General features: G+C 42.0%; 1 protein-coding gene across 13 annotated transcripts; it reads left to right on the forward strand.

Moving 5' to 3' along the window:
- Positions 1-25,112, forward strand: LOC129853365 (RNA-binding protein Musashi homolog 1). Of its 13 annotated transcripts, none has more exons than XM_055919321.1 (15): positions 1-132; positions 471-511; positions 1,294-1,375; positions 1,543-1,627; positions 6,609-6,650; positions 7,355-7,447; positions 12,791-12,839; positions 13,505-13,587; positions 13,693-13,810; positions 14,645-14,782; positions 15,456-15,512; positions 18,869-18,925; positions 20,160-20,339; positions 22,881-22,926; positions 23,093-25,112. In XM_055919321.1, exons 1-14 carry the CDS (start codon positions 74-76, stop codon positions 22,907-22,909), a joined length of 1,113 nt encoding a protein of 370 aa, XP_055775296.1. In that variant the 5' UTR covers positions 1-73; the 3' UTR covers positions 22,910-22,926; positions 23,093-25,112. The 13 variants fall into 13 exon arrangements, with proteins under 13 accessions (XP_055775296.1, XP_055775295.1, XP_055775298.1 ...); XM_055919320.1 differs by having other exon boundaries at positions 20,160-20,335; XM_055919323.1 differs by having other exon boundaries at positions 20,160-20,314.
- Positions 25,113-25,347: the final 235 nt, after the last annotated feature.

A 25,347-nucleotide genomic window follows, 5' to 3' on the forward strand; every position in this document is an offset into this window, starting at 1 on the left:
GGCCAAACCCCCGCCCCATCACTCCACTCTGCCTGTTTTTCCATACGGTACAGTCTGAACACACGGGCACGGAATGGAGATGGAAAGGAGCCAGAGCAGCCTGTCATCCACGGACTCCCCTCACGATCCCTGGTAAACTTACCTTCCCCGTCGGCTCTACCTAGTCCTGAGATCGGATACACCTTCAAGACAAGCCCATGAGTTGAAAGAAACTTCCTATTGGAGTATTGAGATGAAGGAGAGCATGCTCGCACTTTTTGTGTTGTTGGTAGCAGTGCTCATCTTCTGAGAGACCGCTCATTCATAGTATTTTTGTGGACAGAGAAAGTATATTTTGGTTTTAATAACGGTGTTATAACTTATAATAACTTATATAACGGGTCGACATTTCTAAATAATTGAACTGTCCTCGTTACCTAACATCAACGCTTTCATGTTACATTTACACTTGCATGTGTTCTTTTTTTTAGCAAAATGTTCATAGGCGGTCTCAGCTGGCAGACGACACAAGGTAAGCTTATTATCGACTCAAAACTTGATCAAACTTTAATCCGTTTATTCTCTTATACAATTCTCAGTCATGAAGCTGTTAAAAATACAAAGTGAGAATCGGAAATAAGAATCTGTAAAAATCATTGTTTTGATTCAAGATTTCTAAAAGTGATGAATGAGTTGTGCTACTTGTAGGCTACTACTCTCGCTTGTCGTCTATATAAATCAAATCTGTGGTCCAATGCTGAAATCAAAGCGCTCATTCAACACAGATCAGAAGCCTACAGGGGGACATAATAAAGAATGCCAAGTTGAAAATAAACCAATCCTAAAGTAATTAGAAAAAACTACAACTGGCCTTAGCCTATAAATCCGTGAAAAATGTGTGGCATTTTGGAAAAGGAGTTTACAAAAGTTCTGATCAATAAACCTTGGCAACAGGCTATTGTTCAAGACAATAATTGCACACTTATAACATAGAGCTTTTCTAGCATCTCTTGAGGGATGAGTTTTGTCCAGATTCTGTAATTGGATCATAATTGACTCTTTATGCGGTATGTAGGTTGATGTAACTGTATAGGCTGGCTTGTCGACCTTATTTTACGTTCTCATTTCTGGACACTGGACAGTAGCATTGTTGATGTCTGAAGACAGTCACAGACTGCGACCATCAGAAAGTTTAACAATGGTGGCTACAATTTCGCCGTAGTAGGCTATATGTCACACACCACCTGCTGTAGGCTTATGCTACGTACATACTTTTTTTTGTTGCGCACAATTTCTTACTATTCTTTCTTTCAGAGGGATTGAAAGAGTACTTTTGCAAGTATGGCGAGGTGAAAGAGTGCATGGTGATGCGGGATCCAGTTACTAAGCGCTCGAGGTGAGGGAGGCGTCCGCGGTGTAGCGCCCTATCAGAAAAGCCCGCTCGGTCACAACACAACAGTTCAACTGCTAGTCACGACATAGGTCTAGTTCATTCATATTCAGATTATTATCTGTGTCGATACTTTGTGTTTAATGATTGTATATTCTGATATTTTTTTGAAGGGGTTTTGGATTTGTCACTTTTGTTGACCAGGCCGGTGTGGATTCAGTTTCGGCAGTAACCAGGCATGAGTTGGATTCAAAAACAGTGAGTTATTAAACCACTAAAAGTATTCATGTAGACGAGCATACTCTTCTAATCTTATCACTTCCATTTCACCCAATACTACAAGACATGTTTCCACTCTCAAGAACTAACTGAAACATTATTGCAAATGGCTGTAGCAGTTTGATCACTTTGAATATTCTTTTAGACATACACTACTTGTTCTACTTTTTTAAAGTTCTTACATTATCTCTAGGAAATAAGTTGAATATACATTTTAAAAATTAAGTAAATATAGATAGGCCTACATTATTGCCTTTATATGGCACTATTAAAGAAGTTGCCATTACTAACTTTAATTTAAATTGGACTTATAAACGAGGCTACTAGTAAAATACTTTGGAATGCTGTTCCCATTATGATTTGCAAGTGTTCTTCACACTTGAAGTGTAATGGGATCTAAAATGTACATGTTGAACCATGGAGGAAAGCTCAGGAATAGACTGGGCTGCAGAATGTGCTCTCTCTCCCCTCACCCTCCCACAGTGAAACGGTCAAGAAAGTGTTACTCGGTGTCAATTTCCATGGTAACTGGGGGACCCAGACAGGGTTGTGCTCAATAGCACAGTCTCTGCTTCATAGCAAACTCATCAAACATTCCGCATGCTGTTTTGTGTTTCAGTTTGCAAATATGTCTTATGTGAACAAATCTATTAATTCATTTGTGCCTCTGCACCCTGAGACCAGTAAGCTACAGATGTTGATCTAGTTGGTGCAAGATAGTGATTTTCCTAACATCATATAGGTGCTATTCCATAGGGAGTGTCAGAACAACCACTACCATATGGAATGGCATTATGATCACTTGTGCGAAAACCAAAAGACATTTCAGAACTTCATTAGCCAAATCAAAGATCGCCCCATTGTTTCAGACATAACCTGTTTCTATGTGTACATGTGCGTGAGGGAGTGCGTGTAACTTGTGTTTGTAAACTCTGTTGTGTGAGTGTGTGTGTCTTTGTCAGTAATGAATGTGGGCTGGTCTGGGAACAATGCTGCCCGTTGGTCGCCATAGGGACGGCTGAGTTCCCCCTTACTGGGTGGGAGTGGTGACGGCTGTGGGTAGATCAGTGATGGCTGGGGGTAGATCAGTGTATTGAAATGTGTTGAGGTTCGTTCTCCCATTTTGTGTTTGGAGCGGGACACCATCTCAACATATCTACAGATACACACAAGGAAGATTTGTAGACACTTAAGAGGACACCACTCAGGAAGGAATGAAGGATTAAAAGGGGTGATAGTTAGGGTGGAGCACTTTATGGGATGGGAACGGGACAGTTTCAGATGTACAGTAGTTTTGTACAAGCATTCTGTACAGAAGTATGGAAAGTGGTTTGTAGATAAACAATAGACCAAAGTCTGACCAAATCTAAAGTTACTGCAGCAGTCTGATTTGGCATGATGATAACTTAGAATGAGGGCTTTAATGGTTAGTCGCCATGGCTTTTTTGTCTCTATGATACTTCCCTCCAAAGAAAATGGACACAAAACCAACATCTTTGAAAATGATAATTTCTTCAATACCAAACGAGCCAACAGTTTAAGCTCATAGCAAAACCCTAGAGCAGTAATAGGTTAGATCAATGTGATGTCAGCTGGAGGGAGCTTGGCTGAGTGTGGTTGGTAACAGGGTGGGACTGTGCTCTGCATGGATGGTGCTCTGTGGCATCTTTAGAGTGTGTGTTTCTGGCAAGGAGAAGGCTCAGTGACCAGCGGCAGGGGTGGGATGGTGAGTAGAGTAGGCTTTAGTTTAGAGAGAATACCCTGCCCCCTCTCCTCTCTCGCAGCCACAGGCAGGTTATCCTGTTAGAGAGTTCTCCAGTGGCAACAGAAAGAATGTGCCATGCTCTGACAGACTGAACTGCTCCAGGACAAGAATGGAGAGAGGTTTACTCAGACAGGAGAGTAGAGGGCAACTATTCTCAGAGTTGGAGAGGAATTAATGGACTTTTATTTGTAGCTGCTAGCACACTGTCTGCTAGTGACTTGAGTAGCCCATCTACCCATCTATGCAGAATTATTATATTATATTGTTGTAAGATTATACTAGCTCCCCATGGTGTCTACAACAAAATGTTCTTGGGTCCTAGTTGACACAAGTTGACGGAGGGGGATAGACTGGTTGGCTGCTATGGGATTTTGATAGAGAGGGCCCTATCTGAGTGACGTTGGACGTTAAAGGTTTAGAATAGTGTTTGTGGGAAAATGAGTTTTACAAGATATTATGTCATCCTACATTTCTCCAGCATAGCTTTAGCACAAGGATACTTCAATAGGCAGATATACAGTATATTGATGATAACAACAGTAGTTCATTTTCAAGTGCTTCAAGTTACAGAGTGTTAAAGACCCCTGCAGCTTGTAGAAATATTCTGTCTAAACATGGAGAACTGTGTCAGTCGGACTCAGTCCTGAATATGGACATTGGTGCAGTCCCACACCTGCTATGCACCCTCAAGGCAGGTGCTCAGTCCTAAGAAAAGGAAAATATTAACCTGTCCTAAACATCGTCCAGGTCAGATCAAAGCAGTTTGAGACATCCTAAAATCAATAATTCTATTGATTATAGAATACGATGTTTCAGTTCACCCTAATGTGAAGAGACTAACAAGCTGACCCAGAAGGCAGAAGATGAGGAGGAGGAAGGGAGGGAGGGAAGGTGGCAGGAGGGATCACCCCATCTGTGATTAGTATGGATCTACAAAGCAGCTAATAGGATTGAAGGAAAAATGCTTGGGTTGTACTTCTGAGTCACAGATATTTTACTTGACAGTGTGTTTGACCCCTGAGTTTGTGTGTGTTGCTAACTAAGGCCCGGGTCGTGCACCTCACCAACTGTTGCCTATGGTTGGACAGTAATTGATCAAAGGGATTGTTCTGATTTGATGAACCCCCTTGCCTTGTTCTTAGACTCAGCTCTGTGGACGGTGGGGGTGAGCCTGGGTTACGGCCTGGCCTGTCTCTCCAACACCAACACCTCTGCCACATTTAGCATCCTGGAACTGTTACCATCTAATCAATATGTGATCATTAGATTTTTTATTCATTTTGCATGATTATGTCTGTTATTTTGTCATAAATATAGAAGAAAGGGACATTTCATTTTTTCAAAAATCAATTGTTTATTCGGGACATTCATTTTGTTTTTAAAAATACTTTTATTAAAAAGTTACCTCACCTGTCTAATGTCCATATTTCCCCCCATGGATGTGTGCTGGTTGCTCTATGTTGATTTTGTCTGTTTGTTTGTTTTTGAATGTGCACAGGAGTGTTGGACATCAGGAGGGTTGGTGACCGGAGGTGACTATCAGAGTAGTCTAGAGACCATAGAACTAAACAGTAGACTCTGCATCCGATACTCCGTCCAGTCTAGCCTAGCCTTCTCACACTGCTCTATAGAACCTGCCGTGATGTCTACACTACACATGTAGACTAAACACTGTACTTTACTCTGGTAAACACATGTGGTTTACCATAGAGGCTCTAGCTGTTTACTGTAGTTCTGCTCTACCCCGTCATGGTTACGGACTAATATAGTGCTCTTAGCACTGTACTGTCTTACTGTCTCGTAGCATAACAACAGTACAGCGTGGAGTAGTCTAGTCATTCTTTAGTTCTGTTAGATCAGTATAGACTAATACTATAGCTAGAGGTCTCCAATTGCTGTACTATAGTCTCTATAGTTGCATCTTTTTGGCATGGTGTAGTTACTCTTTATCCAATCTGAGTAAATTACTATATTGTAAATGTATGAATTCAAATGGGTTTGGCTTTTGTGTGACACATATCCTGGTGAATCTACAATTGACCTGACAGTTTATGTAGTTGCATTGTTATTATATTTATTTATTATTATTATTATCATCATCATCATAAAATGTCCAATATTTCAGTCTGCACTGTGAGTGATAGCTTAGCTCTCACGTTTACTGATGCTTTTAGAGCAGAGGTCAACACAGTGGAAGAACTGTGTGATGAAAACACTATGAAATGTTGATTTTTAAATAGCGCACAAGATCATCATATTGTCTTAGCGGGAGAGGGAGGCAAAAACAAACAAACACAAACAAAATGAGGCTGATGTGCTGTCAGTGTGTGAGGTTGATGTATCTCTCCTCTGTTTGCGTCCGACCATTCTCCCTCCTTGTCTTCCTCTTGTTCTGTGCTGTTTCTCCCTTTCTTTAGCTCACTGTGACTCTTTCTCTGTCCTTTTTTGCGGAGGTGAGATGTGTTTGTGATTGTAGTGCCTGTGTGAGATTCCAGGAGATCACATGTCACATGTTGGTGACGAGAGGAGGAGAGGGCTTTGGAAGGCAGGCGGGCCAGAGAGGAGAGGCACCTCTGTGCCTCTGTCACTCCAACATTCCCACACATTCTACCTGCACAAGCACACCAATAGACCAGCACTTCTGAGGTTGGAGCAATATTCAGTACATCTGAGACCAGCTCTGGCCAGTGCACGATGTAGGCCAATTGGGTTATTGTTAGAATGAAGTTAAATGAGAATTACTTAGTTCCAAATCTACCAGCAGATTCTTTCAATTCAAAACATTTTATTTGTCACATGCTTTGTAAACAACAGGTGTAGACTAACAGTGAAATGGTTACTCGTGGGTCCTTTTCCAACAATGCTGAAAAGAGAACATTTCTTCAAAGAGAAAGCACATTTTATACTCAACATTTTTTTCACCTTCTATGCCCCACCTTGTGGGAACAATTACCCCTCCATCTATCCTCTACTTGTCTTATTCCTCTAGGTCTCATAATGACCTATGTACTGGTGTAGCATTATAACCCAAACACCCATGCTAAGGAACCCTTACAGGATGAGGCAAGGAGCAGCATCAAAGAGACCATAACCATGGACTTGGTTCACACAGATTCACCTGATTGCATGGGCTAGTTTATCTATATTGAACTGTGTGTGTAAACAGGCCTTTCTCCTCTTAACTCCCTCCTCTAGATTGATCCGAAAGTTGCGTTCCCGCGTAGAGCCCAGCCCAAGGTGAGTGAGCCAGTCTAGTCATTATTTGTCAGGGCTTAATCAGTCCAGTGTGAATGACATTGCTGGGAGGGAGCAGGTTAGCCTGTGCTTGCTGTGTTTAGCTTTTCCCATTCTATCTGGGCTAATGCCTTGTAATGAGATGAACATGACTGCTGCTGTGACATCACTGTGCTCCGTACACTCTTATGTGAGCAAGTGGCTTTTGTTAACACCTTATACAGCACAATAATGTACATGGTATATTCTCAAGAGCCTAAAGTGTATATGGCAAGTTCACCGGCATTAATGCTGATTGTGGTATCAGAAGTAATTTTCTACATAAGCAGTGCAATAGTATCTTAATAATGTACCGTACTGTTGGTCGTGATGGCATAAAGATCAACATAAAGTCTATGACCATTTTGTGGTTATACATGGGCAGAGCTATTTCATCTGATTCCTTTATTTGCCATGCTAAGTGGTCTTTTAGGAGCTTTAGGGGGAATTGGAAACATGCCTGCTGGTGGTTTTTCCATTGGCACCTGAATAATTTTATAATTTAGACGAAACACATGAGAGATGATAACACAAACATATGATGGACAATACCAGGCTACCCAACGACAGCCACCATTAATGGTTGATCTTAAACCTTGGTTTTATCAGTTACTCATTCATGAATTCATTCTCCATCCATAAATAAACGGACCCCTTTCTCCTTGCAGCTAGTGACTCGGACCAAGAAGATCTTTGTTGGAGGTCTGTCCGTGAACACGACCATCGAGGATGTTAAGGCGTATTTCGACCAGTTCGGAAAGGTAAGCAGCATGTGAGCTAGTATTGCTATTGAATGTGTCTTTTTAAAATGTTTTATTTAGCTAGCTAGGTAGTTAACGTTAGCTAGCGCTAGTCAGTTGTACCGGCACCAACACTTCGGTATTTCTCCTCCTATAGCTTGGCCTCAAGCTTCTTTTTAAATGGTGTGCCAACATGTAATTCATTTGTATTTTTTATCGTTATAAGCCGTGATACATCTACAGTGCATTCGGAAAGTATTCAGATCCCTTGACTTTTTCCACATTTTGTTACGTTACAGTTTTATTCTAAAATTGATTACATTGTTTTTCCCCTCATCAATCTACACACAATACCCCAAAATGACAAAGCATTTAAATAATTACAAAAATACAAAAAATATGAAATATTACATTTACATAAGTATTCAGACCCTTTACTCAGTACTTTGTTGAAGCACGTTTAGCAACAATTACAGCCTTGAGTCTTCTTGGGTATGACGCTACAAGCTTGGCACACCGGTATTAGGGGAGTTTCTCCCATTCTTCTCTGCAGATCCTCTCAAGCTCTGTCAGGTTGGATTGGGAGTCAGGTTGGATTGGGAGCTGCACAGCTATTTTCAGGTCTTTCCAGAGATGTCCAACCAGGTTCAAGTTGGTATTCAGGCCAAAGAGTTCAATCTTGGGTTCATCAGACCAGAGAATCTTGTTTCTCATGGTCAGAGTCCTTTAGGTGCCTTTTGGCAAACTCCAAGCGGGCTGTCATGTGCCTTTTACTGAGGAGTGGCTTCATTCTGCCACTCTACCATAAAGGCCTGATTGGTAGAATGCTGCAGAAATGGTTGTCCTTCTGGAAGGTTCTCCCATTGCCACCGAGGAACTCTGGAGTTCTGTCAGAGTGACCATCAGGTTTTTCGTCACCTCCCCGACCAAGGCCCTTCTCCCCAGCCTGCTCAGTTTGGCCGGGGGGACAGCTCTAGGAAGAGTCTTGATGGTTCAAAACTTCTTCCATTTAAGAATGATGGAGGCCACTGTGTTCTTGGGGACCTTCAATGCTGCAGAAATGTTTGGGTACCCTTCCCCAGATCTGTGCCTTGATACAATCCTGTCTCGGAGCTCTACGGACAATTCCTTCGAACTCATGGCTTGGGTTTTGCTCTGACATGCACTGTCAACTGTGGGACCTTATATAGACAGGTGTGTGCCTTTCCAAATCATGTCCAATTAATTGAATTTACCACAGGTGGACTCGAAGTTTAGAATAAGGCTGTAACATAACAAAATATGGAAAAAGTGGTCTGAATACTTTCCAAATGCCCTGTAGAATCGCAATACATATTGTATCTGCACCTGAGTATTGTGACAATTTTATAGCGTGATGTCCCTGGCAATTCCCAGCCCTAGTACAGTGGTTCCCAAATTGTGGGGCACACACCCCTAGGGTCGACAGGGGTAGTGTGGGGGTCCAGCTTTCAACTTACTCTTGAAAGTTGTAATAGTAGAATGCACAAGGTGCAATTTCGAAATTGGGTAGTGCATCATCAGTTCCTCGTGTCATGTCAGTCATTGTATACCTTAGAGAGCTATTTATAACTTGTCAGAAATGTCCAGATCAACAAGCCCATGTCAGCTAATGTTTTCTAGCTAGGTTTTTTTAGCCTAAAGATTTTGTTGTAATGTTTGAGTCACTTATATATCACATGAATACACATTAGACACGGCAAAATGTATGGAATTGCAAGAAAATGTACTTTAAAACTGCACAATTTCTCTTCAACCATGACAAAATGTGTAGAATTGCAGGAAAAAAGCTTTAAACCAGTAAAATGTTCTCTCTGCCAACAACAGTTTGTGTAATGAACAGTGCCTATAGAAATAGACGTGGCGGGTGCACGTGCAGGGGTGGTGTGGGATGTTCCCCAATGCTGGAAGGGGGGCCTGAGTGAAATAGTTTGGGAACCCCTGTCCTAGTAAACGTGTCTGGATCTCATAGCCAAAACCAGTAGATAGTAATAGCGCTGACGTCATTCGCGTATTCCTATGGAAAACTCCTGATGGCACCAAAAAATCTTTACATGTCATTGTGAAAGTGACCGTAGCTAGCAAAGGATCATGGTTGATGTAGTCATTTTCATCCTGCCTGAGAGAGTCAACCGGCAGCCTTCTCGTAGATTGGTCTGTGTCAGCAAGTGTGTCTGTGTGACGACAAATGTAGTAGTCGGAATGGATCACTATTTGATTAAATATATTGATTTGTAGCGAACTTTTAAAGAATTCACCTTGGGGATTTATGCCGATCGTAATTTACATAGGCTTTCGGCACGGCTAGGTCGCAACACAGTAGCACGACCAACAGAGCTCCAGACGGACACTGGGCGGCTGGTGGATCTGTTTCTTGGACTGTGTTGTTGAGGGGAGGAGATGAGTGTGATGTTGCATCCTCCTCCATGGCAGTGTTTTCCTCAACACGTCTCACATCTTTGTTGTTTCCATGAAACTGATTGCTGAGGTAAGGGTAAAAATTAAGTGGAATAGAAGAGTTGCTTTGGAAGGAAGGAGAGTTACTTGTGGGAGGGGTGGAGGAGAAGAGGGATAGAGAGAGTAGAACCAGAGTGGACAGGCTTAGGGAGGTATGGAGCACTAGGCTAAGTTAGGGAAAATAGGGAGAAAAAAGTTTTGGAGTGAGTGTGTGTGGCAATGGTGGGGAGGGATTATCAGAATCTGAATTAATCTGATGTAACAGCTGCTTCTACCCCAACCCCCTCCTGGCCCATTACCGTGGTGACCCGGCTTGCCCATTGTCCCCAAGTAATTCAGCGGGCAAGGGGTTTTGTATTGAGGGTGGGGGGTGTGTCAACCCAGGAGTTGTGTAACAATAACACTCGTCGACCAACGGTCAAAACAGACCCAAACCAACATACTTTTCACTTCCAGTCTGTCATCAGTTCATAGATATTTATTTGAATATCCGTAATGTACTGTTTTTACTCTTCCCACCATAAATTCCAAGGGTCATGAAATGAGAGAGAGAGAGAGAGAGAGAGAGAGAGAGAGAGAGAGAGAGAGAGAGAGAGAGAGAGAGAGAGAGAGAGAGAGAGAGAGAGAGAGAGAGGAACTAGGCCAGAGAGATGGGGTTGCAGGGATTTAATGGGGACTATTAGATATTTGAACAAAGCTAGGCAAATATTTTGGAATCTTCAAAATATTCTTACTTTTTGATGACACTGTACTTATTTTAAGCAGGCAAAACTTAAAATAGTGGCCGCAGGTAACCTACAGAAGTAGGTAAGGTGCAATTCAATAGGAAATCAGATAAACCAATGAGCCTGGATGCTAACTAGATTAGCTTTCAACCCCAGTAATAGGCTGAGGCAAAGCTCATTTATGTAGTTTAGTCAGCCATTAGTCAGTCTAGTCTAGTCAGTCAGGGCAGAGTTTGATTATGTAATATTACATTCGAAGTCTTGATAGTTGAAATGGTACTTCCTGTATCTATTATATACAATACTATATGTGACACATGAAATGCTTCACTCCCAATCATAAAACAGCATGAACGGAATGAGAGAGATGGATGGATTGAGAAATGTAGGCTCCAGCCATCCATGGAAGTTCCTGATTATCCTGCCTCACTGGACCTTTTGTATTCTGTCCTGCTCTGGACAAGGGGGTGGAGAGAGAGATGGGGAGAGAATGACAGGGAGGATGAGCGGTGGAAGAGGGAAATATTGTCCAGTGCGCCATTAAAATGTCCCGTGTTTGAAATATCTAGGTTTAAAAGACAGTTATTGATTTAGAAACATTTTGTTAAATGAGGACATTATTGCCGTTTTAACTTTTAATTGCACTGGGTGCTTGTGGTTAATCTCTGTTGATGACTCTATAGCACATGTGAATAACATATCTTAAGTGTCAGTTCTGTCTTTTTGCGAGTTGTAGATTTCAGCATATAATTCAGCTTCTAATTCAGTACAAGTTGGTGGTGTAAACCGTGGAGTGACGTTGTCTGTGGTGTTTCATTGCTGTGTCATGGGGCTTGGCCTAGAAAGAGGCAGGCCTGGTTAGGGAGACAGGAGGGGTGATAGGGAAATGTCAGAGTGGAAAGAGTCAGTGATTTGAGAGGGCTAAGACCAACAGGTCTTCTTTCACACTGGCTGGAGGCACTCCTCCCTCACCCTTGACCTTTCTGCGTGCAAGCTGCCCAATGATATCCCCAAGCACACACACACACTCACTCTGACACACTCACTGACACTAACACAATGTACCAGTTCTGGGTGGAACCGTATAGGCCTGTCAATGGTTCTGGCAAAAAGTTAGGTGGAACCATGTGCACCTGTCAATGGCTTTATTACAACCGAAACACATTTTATGTGGAAAACTCAGATTAATTTAGGAGTTTATTTGAATTGAGGAGTTTATTTGAATTATAATAGGTGTGTGATATTTCATGCTTTTTTAATTAGATTTTGTATTGAAAGGTATTAGTCTGTGTTCAGTTGAAGGATATACCTGAGTCTCTTCACTTTGAAGGGGGGGACAGAGAGGGAGAGAGAAAGGGCACAAGGAGAGGAGGAGTTATGGCGGGCTGTGCCAACAGACAAAGCCTCCACACCTCTTTGTTCTCTTGCTCCCATTCTTTGTCTCTCTCTGTTCTCCTCCCTCCCTATTTTGTCCCATACTTTCTGTCTCCACCTTTATCTCACGACACTGTATCTTCTATCTCACTCTCTCTTGCTCTCACTCTCTCACACACACTCATCTCTACCTCACTATGGTCTATACCCGTATTCTCTCCCCAGTCTCTCTTCTTGTCATCAATTCTATACTTGCCCACATTTTTACTTTACTTATTGTACCCCCTACCACTCTCTCTCTTTCTCTCTCTCACCCTCTGTCTCTCTCTCACACACATTCTCTCTCTCCCTCTTCACAAATAGTGCTTGTTGCCCGATAAAGCTCTTTAGGAGAACTTCTTGCACATTTGCTATGTGAAGGGCAAACTTTCGAAAGTAGGGGGAACGAGGATGGATTATGTCTTCTTTTTTTAAGAGATTACGATAATGCAGTTCAGAGGCAGGAAATCTAACAGTGAAGGGTTTCTAATTTTGGCATGAATCAAACATTTCCTAGCGACCATCTTGTGCCCATGCACCACAAATGTCCCCTCAAGATTTTTTCAGTTTTTTTTCTTATTATCCTTCCCTCTCCTCCTTTGTAACCCCCCCTCCTCCTCATTCTGCCCTTTCCATCCATCTGTTGCTGAGCCTCCCTGCAGAACTTGAGAAGGGATGAGGTCAGACAATATGGTGCGAGCGTGCGTTATTTGAGGTGATGTGTGTACAACTCTGTGTTTGTCTCGTCTAGGTTGACGATGCCATGCTCATGTTTGACAAGACCACCAACAGACACAGAGGTGAGACTCCATCTCTGTATCCTCAACAACACATTCTTTTAAACATTTTGGTCATTTAGCAGACACTTTTATAGTTAGTGCGTTCATCTTAAGGTAGCTAGGTTAGACAACCACGTATCACAATCGGAGTAAGTAAAACTTTTCTCCAGAAAGCAACTATCAGCAAAGTCAATGCTAGTAGGAAAAAAAAACACTACCCCCCCATAGGCTGAGCAGGAAGAACTGAGCATCAGGAGAGGAACGAGGCTAGGCTAATTAGTCCGTTAATCGGGATCAGGATAAAGCCTCCTTAAGCTCCTCCTCCCCACCCTGGGCCTGATCGATTATGACAGCCTACCAGCTTTACTGGGCTGAGGGAGGAGGGGAGGCTCGCTGGCCTAGCCAGGAGGGATGGGAAGGAGGAGGGGATGAGCCAGGAACAGCACCCCAGAGGGGGGAGGGTGCCAACATTCTAAGCAGTTATTACAGGACCTAATACAGGAGGGGGTTAGCAGCAGTGCATTAGCCCCACACTCTAACCCCCTAGAGACAGTTGAAGGGATTTACCCAAACTTGGGTCTGAGATGTCCAGTAATGGGAACAAGAGCTTTAATCCATTGTGTCAAGCACAATGCTTCACGAGTTGAACCTCATCACATACATTATTTGTATTTTGTCTACTCCAGGATTTGGCTTTGTCACGTTTGAGAATGAGGACGTGGTAGATAAAGTGTGTGAGATCCACTTCCATGAGATAAATAACAAAATGGTGAGCTAAGAAGGCCGTAAATCAATCCTTCGTAATTCAATACACAATGTAATTGTGAGAGGTGTAGTTGTTGACTGTTTTTCCCCCCTCGTGTGTTTCTGACAGGTGGAGTGTAAGAAGGCTCAGCCCAAGGAAGTGATGTCACCCATGGGCTCGGCCAGGGGGCGCTCTCGGGTGATGCCCTATGGCATGGACGCTTTCATGCTGGGTATCGGCATGCTGGGTAAGCTCATAGTGACGATGAGGACGACAGTAATGCCAACGATGATGATGTGGCCCCTTATATCTTGTTACTCCATATCGTCAAATGACTGTGAAACACTGTAAAGAATCTTCTCATAATATCATATTTTACATCATGTGGAGATAATTTACCACAGAAAGTACAACCTCTAGGGGACAGATGTCATACTCCTTATAGGATCATCTCCCCATAATAAGATAATTCCATACTTGAGTCTGCCAACTGAAAAGTCTATTTAAACATGTACTACCAAATTAGTTTAAGTGGTACCCTGGAATTTATGCAATCTTAGGGTAAAGTAGTGCTTGTATGTGTGTAATATTGCAATTTATGAAATCCCAAATGACACATTGGTTTCCTTACCCTGTAAGCAGTCAATGGACAAGGTATGACAGCAATCCATGCTTTGGCTTAGTTTCCCTGGCACTGTTTCCAAATGCTAACGTTTTAGCATTTGTGGCAAAAATCCCATTGAAGTTATGGTACCGATATTAGCATTTCACCAATGCATGGATTGCTGTTATACCTTATCCTTAGACTGCTTACAGGGTAAGGAAATCAGCATGTAATTTTGTCATTTGGGGTTATTTGACACCACCATCATCTACTGTTCAGTCTGAGAACTGCAATATTCACAATGACATTGGCAGGACAAGAGGAATTATAGTCAAGGGTACAGTTGTTAAGTTAGATCAACTGTGGGCTGAGCATACATACACTAAATATCCTATTGGCTGATCTAGACTAGATAATGTCATTGACTGCATTGTTTCTATGAACTTGTTGTTACATTGACAGTATCCTCTTTCACAGGCAGGGGGCAGCACTGTTTCACTCAAACACAGACCCATGACTGTCCTTTCACCATAGGTTACCCAGGGTTCCAGGCAGCTACGTATGCTAGTCGAAGTTACACTGGCATCACCCCTGGATATACCTATCAATTCCCTGGTAAGAAGCTACTCCTCCACCCATTCATACTCCCTTGAGTCAATCATGGCCATTTTGCCCGTTCCCTGGACCATCACTGAGCAGTAGAGGAGTCCAATCATTTGACGATGGTTGTGTAATTCTTAGGGTTTATTCATTTCCAGTTGGTGTGTGTTTAGACTCGTCATACTGTATATAGCTCAAACAAAATACAGACAAACTCTTTAACCAATACACATGCCTCCATGGAAGCTCATGAAGCACTCTGTGTGTGTCATTGGCTGCTTGTAAATATCAGGGAGTGGAATGACATATGCTTTGCATGCTTTGTGTGTGATTGTATGTGTTAGTAAGAGAAAGAGAGAGAGTGGGTGTGTTTGTGAGGGCCAGTATATTCTTAATCCATCCTAATGTATTAGGCTTGTACGACCAGTTAAGCAATTAATTCTTCGGCTATGTCAATCTGCCACTTCCCATTCCCTCTCTTCTTTCATTTCTACCTCTTACTCCATTGCTCCAGCTCAGTGTTGTGTTCCCCTGTTGTCACCCTAGTTGTGTGTTCTCTGCAGGTGTGTGTGTGTGTGTGTGTGTGTGTGTGTGTGTGTGTGTGTGCGCGCGTGCGCGTGCGTGTGTGTGTGTGCCCCTTGCCTCACTGGTGGTGTGTTTCAACAGCACTCTGATGTTTTTGTTCTAGAATTCCATTTAGAGAGGACCCCCCTTCTGACATCATCCCACCCCCCTGAGCTCACAGGTCAGTCCCTCCTCTGGCCTTTACAAGCAGCTTGCTGTCAGTCTGCTACACACCCCTTTACTGTGCTACAAACTAGTTATTACAAAGTGACACCAGTAATTACGCAGTAATTACACACTACAGAGTCGTGGGCTCATCAGTGTTTTTGTTAATATACACTACCATTCAAACGTTTGGGGTCACTTAGAAATGTCCTTGTTTTGAAAGAAAAGCAAATTTTTTGTCCATTAAATTAACATCAAATTGATCAGAAATACAGTGTAAACTTTGTTAATGTTGTAAATGACTATTGTAGCTGGAAACGGCAGATTTTTTATGGAATATCTACATAGGTATAGAGATATGGCTTTTTCTTTACAACTCTGCCTAGAAGGCCAGCATCCCGGAGTCGCCTCTTCAATATTGACATTGAGACTGGTGTTTTGCGGGTACTATTTAATGAAGCTGCCAGTTGAGGACTTGTGAGGCATCTGTTTCTCAAACTAGACACTCTAATGTACTTGTCCTCTTGCTCAGTTGTGCACCGGGGCCTCCCACTCCTCTTTCTATTCTGGTTAGGGACAGTTTGCGCTGTTCTGTGAAGGGAGTAGTACACAGCGTTTGTCACGGATCCCTCTGGAACTTTCATTGCGCACACCTGGCCCCTATTCCCACTGATTGTATTTGTATATATGTGCCCTTTGTTCACCATGGTGCTGTCCATTATTGTTACAATGTCCGTTGGTGCGTGTGAGTACCTGTGCTGTGAGTTTTGGGCTTTTGTGCCCTTGTGGATTGCGCAGTAGATTACGGGTCTGGTCCCGTGGGTTAATCATTGTGCTAGTGTGTTATTTATTCAAGGTATTCCTCACTCTTTTGTTTGGGTTTCAATCCTGTGTTTTATGTACGTGTTTGTTTGGTCTTCGTCCCCGTGCCTTTACATGGCACGCCGTAATTTGGGCTGAATAAAAAACCCTATTACACATTCCTGCGCCTGTCTCCCGAATCTCTTCATGCCGACGTGACAGAATAATCGACCAATGAGGGAGACAGCGGGAATGGCCCGTCCGACGACGCTGCGACTGGTCCGTCCAGCGACGCCGCAACTTCGGCAGCTGCAACTGGGTCGTCTGAGTCGCCACAACGGGTCTGTCCGACGATGCAACTTCAGCAGCTACAACTGGCCTGTCCGACGCCGCCACAACCGGACCGTCCAACGCCACTGCAACTGGTCCGGCTGACGCCACCGCAACTTTGGCAGCGGCAACTGGCCCGTCCGACGACGACGCTACTTCGGCAGCTGCATCGGGTCCAGTTCGACCCGCACTGCGTTCCTGTGATCGTCCTCGAGGCCGGTGTCGTTGCGCTTCCGGATCCCTCTGGAACTTTCATCACGCACATGTCCCCTATTCCCACTGATTAGCAGTTGTATATACAGTTGAAGACAGAAGTTTACATACACTTAGGTTGGAGTCATTAAAACTTGTTTTTCAACCACTCCACAAATTTCTTGTTTACAAACTATAGTTTTGGCAAGTCGGTTAGGACATCTACTTTGTGCACGACACAAGTCATTTTTACAACAATTGTTTACAGACAGATTATTTAACTTATAATTCACCGTATCACAATTCCAGTGGGTCAGAAGTTTACATACACTAAGTTGACTGTGCTTTTAAACAGCTTGGAAAATTCCAGAAAATTATGTCATGGCTTTAGAAGCTTCTGATAGGCTAATTGACATAATTTAAGTCAATTGGAGGTGGACCTGTGGATGTATTTCAAGGCCTACCTTCAAACTCAGTGCCTCTTTGCTTGACATCACGGGAAAGTCATGGGACAATCATTGGGTTTCAACCCTGTGTTTTTGTTACGTGTTTGTTTGGTCTTTGTCCCCGTGCCCTTAATCGGCACGCCATAATTTGGGCTGAATAAAAAAAACTATTACGCATTCCTGCGTCTGTCTCCCGGATCATTCATGCCAACGTGACAGCGTTGTACGAGATCTTCAGTTTCTTGGCAATTTCTCGCATGGAATTGCCTTCATTTCTCAGAACAAGAATAGACTGACGAGTTTCAGAAGAAAGTTATTTGTTTCTGGCCATTTTGAGCCTGTAATCGAAACCCACAAATGCTGATGCAGATTTGGCATGGGTCCTCAGATCCTCAAAAAGTTCTACAGCTGCACCATCGAGAGCATCCTGACTGGTTGCATCACTGCCTGGTATGGCAACTGCTGACCTCCGACCGAAAGGCACTACAGAGGCTAGTGCAAACGGACCAGTACATTACTGGGGCCAAGCTTCCTGCCATCCAGGACCTCTATACCAGGCGGTGTCAGAGGAAAGCCCTAAAAATTGTCAAAGACTCCAGCCACCCTAGTCATAGATTGTTCTCTCTGCTACCACACTGCAAGTGGTACCGGAGCGCCAAGTCTAGGCCCAAGAGGCTTCTAAACAGCTTCTACCCCCAAGCCATAAGACTCTTGAACATCTAGTCAAATGGCCACCCAGACTATTCGCATTGCCCCTCCCCTCTCCACACCAATGCCACTCTGTTGTCACCTATGCATAGTCACTTTAATTAACTCTACCTACATGTACATAGTACCTCAACTAATCGGTGCCCCCGCACATTGACTCTGTACCGTCACCCCCTGTATATATTGTTATTTTTACTGCTGCTTTTTAATTACTTGTTACTTTTATCTCTTATTCTTATCTGTATTTTTTGAAACTGCACTGTCAGTTAGGGGCTCGAAAGTAAGCATTTCACTGTAAGGTCTACACCTGTTGTATTCGGCGCATGTGTCTAATAAAATTTGATTTTGATTTGATTTGATGCTCCAGATACTCAACTAGTCTAAAGAAGGCCAGTTTTATTGCATTTAATCAGAACAACAGTTTTCAGCTGTGCTAACATAATTGCAAAAGGGTTTTCTAATGATCAATTAGCCTTTTAAAATGATAAACTTGGATTAGCTAACACAACTTGCCATTGGAACACAGGAGTGATGGTTGCTGATAATGGGCCTCTGTACACCTATGTAGATATTCCATAAAAAATCTGCCGTTTCCAGCTACAATAGTCATTTACAACATTAACAAAGTCTACACTGTATTTCTGATCAATTTGATGTTATTTTAATGGACAAAAAATGTGCTTTTCTTTCAAAACAAGGACATTTCTAAGTGACCCCAAACGTTTGAACGGTAGTGTACCTTGCATCACTATGTAGCTCCATATGTTAGAGTTTTGACATGATGTCGATGATAATGGTAAAACTCATTTTCTGACTGACTTGTCTAGAGAGGTCATGTATGTTTTTGTAGCCTGAGCTGGATGTGTAACCTGTTGTACCTCCTCTTCCCTGTCAGCCATTCCTCTGTCGGCATACGGACCAATGGCAGCAGCGGCAGCAGCAGTAGCTAGAGGTATGTCGGTGCTGTTTAAGATGAGGGAGGACAATTTTTCTTCTATTACAGCATATTGGATGACTGTCATTCATATTCCTTTCACCCAGTTCAATGTAACAGTGATAGGTTTAGGCTACTACATGATACTCAGATTCTCCCTATACCCATCATGAGGTTGCTACAACATAGCCTACGAATAAACATTTACAATGTAGGTGCACAGGTCAAGAGACAAATTTGAGTAATCAAGGTGACAGACAGTGACACGTTCAATACTGTCTTGCACATCAAGCTCAGGGATGGGCAACTGGCGGCATGCGGACCAATTAAAAACTATAACTTACTGTTGAGAGTTAGAATAATAGAATACACAAAGTGCAATTTTTTCACTCAATTAGATCATGTCAACTAAAATGTTTTTTGATTGGTAAGTTAGTCTAGCAGCCAGCTATCTAAACTTTTAGTAAGCATTGTCAAATTACTGACCGGTATGGGGCCCTTTGATCATCAGTTATCATATTAAAAAGGGTAAACATTTGCCTCTACCCCATGGCAAAATGTGTAGAATTGCAGCAAACTTGCTTTAAAATGGCAACATTTTCTCTACGCCCCATGCCAAAATGTGCAGAATTTAAGGAAATTAACTTTAAAACTTTTTTTTCTTCTCTTCGCTGTCACGAGGGGGGCCGCTAAAATGTTCTAGATTCATTCTCTGATCATTTGATTGGGTGGATTACACGTCAGTTCATGCTGCAAGAGCTCTGATAGGTTGGAGGACGTCCTCCGGAAGTTGTCGTAATTACTGTGTAAGTCTATGGAAGGGGGTGAGAACCATGAGATTTGGTATTGTAGTCAATGTACCCAGAGGAGGACGGAAACTAGCTGTCTTCCGGTTACACCATGGTGCTACCCTACAGAGGGCTGTTGATTCTACTGTAGACCTTCATTGTAAAACAGTGTGTTTTAATTAATTATTTGGTGACGTGAATATATTTAGTACAGTTTTATCAAAAAAGGAACACTTTTAATGTTTCACAATTTTTCTGAAATTCACTGAGGAGGATGGTTCTCCCTTTCCTCCTCTGAGGAGCCTCCACTGGTATGAGGGGTTGAAAGACTGAAAACCTCTGTCATCTGTATCTCTGCCAGGGTATGACTGAATGGAGAAATTGTCTGTTTGTTGTACAGTATTTCTTGTGTGTACTTAATTCTGTGACTGTCCACTTATTTGCATCTGTATTTGATATATTAGGCTCCACCCCCTCTCGTTCAGGAGGGTTCCTGGGAACCAGCAGCCCTGGGCCAATGGCAGACTTGTATGCAGCAGCCAATCAGGAGTCTGCTGTCAGCAGCTACCTCAGCGCTGCAAGCCCCTCCCCAAGCACTGGGTTTGGCCATAGTCTGGGGGTAAGACACAGCCCTTATCACGTAGGTATTTTAGACCCTATTCATTTTTGGTAATACAAACTATCTGTTCAGTTTGTCATAGGAAGAATATCTATGCCTCATAGCAGTGCTTCTAAGATGTTGATCTTGGCATGTGTTTATAGATTGAGTGGAATATCAAATAAAATCAAAGTTTATTGGTCATGTACACAGATTTGCAGATGTTATCACAGGTGCAGCGAAATTATTGTTTTTCTAGCTCTAACAGTGCAGTAATACAAAACAATACACACATAATCCAAAAAGTTAAAAGAAAAATGTTGAGATCAATCCAATTAACAACCCAAATAGCACTAACAGTAATCCAAACGCAATCTATGCGTTTGTACACTGGATTAATTTATACAAGATATACTAGGAATGATATGAACAGCAGTAGATATATTAGAATGAACTATGTCAAGAATCCACTATATACAGTGCATTCAGAAAGTATTCAGACCCGTTGACTTTTTCCATATTTTGTTTTACGTTACAGCCTTATTCTAAAATTGATTAAATAAAAATATTTCCTCATCAATCTACACACAATTCCCCATAATGACAAAGGGAAACAGGTTTTTAGAAATGTTTGATAATTTATAACAAATAAAAAACAAGTATTCAGACCCTTTGCTATGAGACTCGATATTGAGCTCAGGTGCATCCTGTTTCCATTGATCATCCTTGAGATGTTTCTACAACTTGATTGGAGTCCACCTGTGGTAAATTCAATTGACTGGACATGATTTGGAAAGGCACACACCTGTCTATATAAGGTCCCACAGTTGACAGTGCATGTCAGAGCAAAACCCAAGCCATTAGGGCGAAGGAATTGTCTGTAGAGCTTCGAAACAGGATTGTGTTGAGGCACAGATCTGGGAAAGGGTACCAAAAAATATCTGCAGCATTGATGGTCCCCGAAAACACAGTGGCCTCCATAATTCTCAAATCGAAGAAGTTTGGAACCACCAAGACTCGTCCTAGAGCCAAATTGAGCAATCAGGGAGGTGACTAAGAACCTGATGGTCACTCTGACAGTTCCTCTGTGGAGATAGGAGAACCTTCCAGAAGGACAACCATCTCTGCAGCATCCCACCAATCTGGCCTTTATGGTAGAGTCGCCAGACGGAAGCCACTCCTCAGTAAAAGGCACATGACAGCCCGTGTGGAGTTTGCCAAAAGGCACCTAAAGGACTCTGACCATGAGAAACAAGATTCTCTGGTCTGATAAAACCAAGATTGAACTGTTTGGCCTGAATACCTTGTGTCACATCTAGAGGAAACCTGGCACCATCCCTATGGTGAAGCATGGTGGTGGCAGCATCATGCCCTGGGGATGTTTTTCAGCGGCAGACACTGGGAGACTAGTCAGGATCGAGGGAAAGATGAACGAAGCAAAGTACAGAGAGATCCTTGATGAAAAGCTGCTTCAGAGCGCTCAGAACCTCGGAAGGTGAACCTTCGCACCAGTCTAACAGGAAAACGACCCTAAGCACACAGCCAAGACAATGCAGTAGTTGCTTCAGGACAAGTCTCTGAATGTCCTTGAGTGGCCCAGCCAGAGCCCGGACTTGAACCTGATCGAACATCTCTGAAGAGACCTGAAAATAGCTGTGCCGCGACGCTCCCCATCCAACCTGACAGAGCTTAAGAGGATCTGCAGAGAAGAATGGGAGAAACTCCCCAAAATACAGGTGTGCCAAGCTTGAAGCGTCATACCCAAGAAGACTCGAGGCTGTGGTGCTTGAACAAAGTACTTAGTAAAGGTACCGAATACTTATGTAAATGTGATATTTCAGTTTGGTATTTTTTATAAATTTGCTCAAATTTCTAAAAACATATTTTTGCTTTGTCATTATGGGGAATTGTGTGTAAGTCAAGGGTTCTGAATATTTTCTGACTGCACTGTAAATACATATCCGGTGTATAAACAGTGTAACTAAAATGCAATGTACAGTAGTAGAAATATTAAAATGAGCTATGTCAAGAATACACTTTATAAACACAGTACAAAACCCCATAGCAAAATGGATAGAATTGCATGAAATTAGCTTCCGGACCTGAGTTCGGAATATAAATAATATATATGTGAATGGTGTGTATAGACAGAATGGTCAGTATGTGAATACAAAAGGTGTGTATAGTAAATAGGGTGAGCCTTGAGTTGAATACATTATATACGTATAAAGTGCGGAAAACAGTATGTAAACATGATTAAAGTGACCGGTGTTCTGTTTACATAGGGCAGCGGTCTCTAAGGTGCATACTGGGTGGTAGCTGGCTAGTGTCCATTCCTTTGTTATGACTGTATGAGCATCTGTCTGTCATTGTGTGACTGATAAAATAAAGGTCAAATGAACAAGTAATGTTGCTCTCGTGTAATGAGAGCCTATCTATACTGTCTATTTTGACAGACTTGTCTGGCAGATTTGGTGAGGGTTGTGTTATTGTATTGTTGAGTGTGATATTGGTGTTGTTGGTGGTTGTGTTGTGATGACTGGGTGCGCCTTTTAATCACTCCTGTGTGTCTGACTGCTCCCTACAGGGCCCTCTGATTGCTACGGCTTTCACTAACGGCTATCACTGAGAGAGTGAGTCTGCTACTACACCCACCCACAGCATCACATACTCAGAAGTGTCATGTTCCATTCAAATGAATCACTCTAATTTACTGTATATTTATTGTAACAAATGTATAGATATGTTGTCTAATAGAAACATGAAAATAAAATAAACATTGTCTCTATTTCTCTGCAGGTCTGTGGTCTGAGAGATGGAAGGAGTTGAAGCTGCTTTGAGCTGATCCGACTCTTTATGGTTACTCCTCTCTGGCTGTGTGACCCTGCAGTTTGGACCCTGATCCTTGACCCCTGATGTCCCCGCCCCTCCTCCCGCTGGGGATCTCTCTTCTTCAGACTTCCTGTGTTCTGTCTTAACATCACCTCCTGTCTAACATGTTTCTGTAGTTAGCAGAAAGGAACAACAACCTTTCAAATGTTTCTGCTTGTATTAGAAAGACATGCAGATCATTCTAGCTACTTTTTTCTTTTGTTTTATTTCACTTAAATGTTTTGTGAAAATTGTAATGTAATCTCATATGTCTTGATTCTTTGTTTCGTTTTTGGGAAATGTTTTGTCAGAAGGTGTTTTATTGAGAGGCGGAGAGGGAGAAAGAGTGATCTCCATGTATGAAATGTGTGAAGGACTGGAACAATCATTTCTACTGAATAAGTTTATATTTTGTCTTTTAGTTCATACTGAATTTTAACAGAAAATGTCTGATTAATGAATTAAATTTTAAAAACGTATTACAATGTTGAAAATGTATATCTTGGTAGGTTTTGAACAAGGATTTGTTATACTAATAATGATCAAAGTAACAAAATTGATAGTCATGAGTCTCTTTCCAGTCAGATTGAACTGTGTGATGTCTGTTTTTGTAAAATATTGTAAATATAACTGTATTTTGGATTCTGCAAAAAAATGAAGGGTGTTGGGAGGGCAGGGGAAATGGTACGATGGTATTTGTTTTCAGCAGATATTTTTATAGTTTCATTGGAAACCCAGACTGGAAATCCAGACTGTTCCATATCATAGTATAATAGAGACGGGAGGTCAGTCATCATCACAGGTATTGTCAGACACAAACTGTGTTTTTGTCAGTCAGTTTTATCATTCTCTTTCCACTGGACAACATTCATGACACTAACATGAAGTTATGATATAGTTTTATGGGAGGGTTTATTAGTGATGTATTTGTTTGATTCATAATATTTAGTTGTCTTAGTTGTGAGCCTGGCCCAGGTCTGTCAGAGTGAAAGGGTTTTCTCCTATACTGTGAATTCACCCAGGAATCCCTTTTACTGGGAGAGAGAAAGCTTGAGATGTTACATTAACGTGGGAGACGCGGGTGTTGGGATACTCCTTTAATATGAGAAAAACTAGCTGTTTCTATCCTCATTACTTGGTACTGTGTTATTTTGTTGTTGTTTTAGAATTATAATTTTTAATATGTAATGGTTGTAAAGGAAAATGAAGGACAAGCATGCAGAAACAGTCGTAAAACAGTTTCACAATGGTACGATTTTACGACTCAATTCTCCTGCAGATTGTGTTGATGTGTGTGAGTGCGCGTTTGTGTGTGTGTGTGTGCATTGTATGGCTATATGTGGTCACACTTATTGGCATCATGTGTGAAATGTATTGTCAGGGAATGGATACATTGGTGGTAAATGTGAATGTATTACTGCTATTTTGGTTTGTTACTGAACTTCCTTGTCTCTTTCGGTGTGTGGAAGGGATTTGTTCATTTCTAAATGAACACTATCTCAGAGGTGGTCCTGAGGCTCTTCCATGATGAGATTGTATGTATTTCTCAACCCCTCCTCCACACCGACAGAGACACTACATATCTACTGGGTGACACAGACTGTAGCCATGAAACTCATAAGAAGCAATATACTTTTTTAAGAGAACTCAATAATTTTGTTCAGAAATTTTACGTTGTTGCACTGGGAGGTCAAAATAAAGTGTTTTAATGTTATGGTTAGTTTAAGAAAAAGAGGCACTGTCAATTTCTATCACCAAGTTGTAGATTTTGATATTTTTCTAAGCCTGCTGGTTGCCACGGTGTTGCAGCCTTTGGATTCTGTGTTTACTCTGAAAGGTAATGTTCTTGTCAACACTGTAACCCTCTTTCAGTTATTTTTCTTCCTGTTTTCTCTTTTTTTCTTTGGAAAAAAACTTTTTAAAATTCCTAATAAATTATTTTAAAACATTCCATTCATTCTTTGAGTTGTAACTGTCTTTCCGAACATTGTTTTCATGAAAAGGTGTAGAAACAGTATAAGAGGAGGAAGGGAGGGGGTAGTAATGGATTGATTGAAGCTCCAAAAGGTGTAGCTACATAAAAAGTAAAAACGGTGACATAACATGACTAGTATACTGTATGTCAGATATAAAGGGATTGCAGTCTCTCCATAGACTACTTTCAAGGTTAGGAAACATTCAAG

Source organism: Salvelinus fontinalis, chromosome 4, assembly GCF_029448725.1.
Source record: "Salvelinus fontinalis isolate EN_2023a chromosome 4, ASM2944872v1, whole genome shotgun sequence".
In the NCBI taxonomy this organism is placed as follows: domain Eukaryota; kingdom Metazoa; phylum Chordata; class Actinopteri; order Salmoniformes; family Salmonidae; genus Salvelinus; species Salvelinus fontinalis.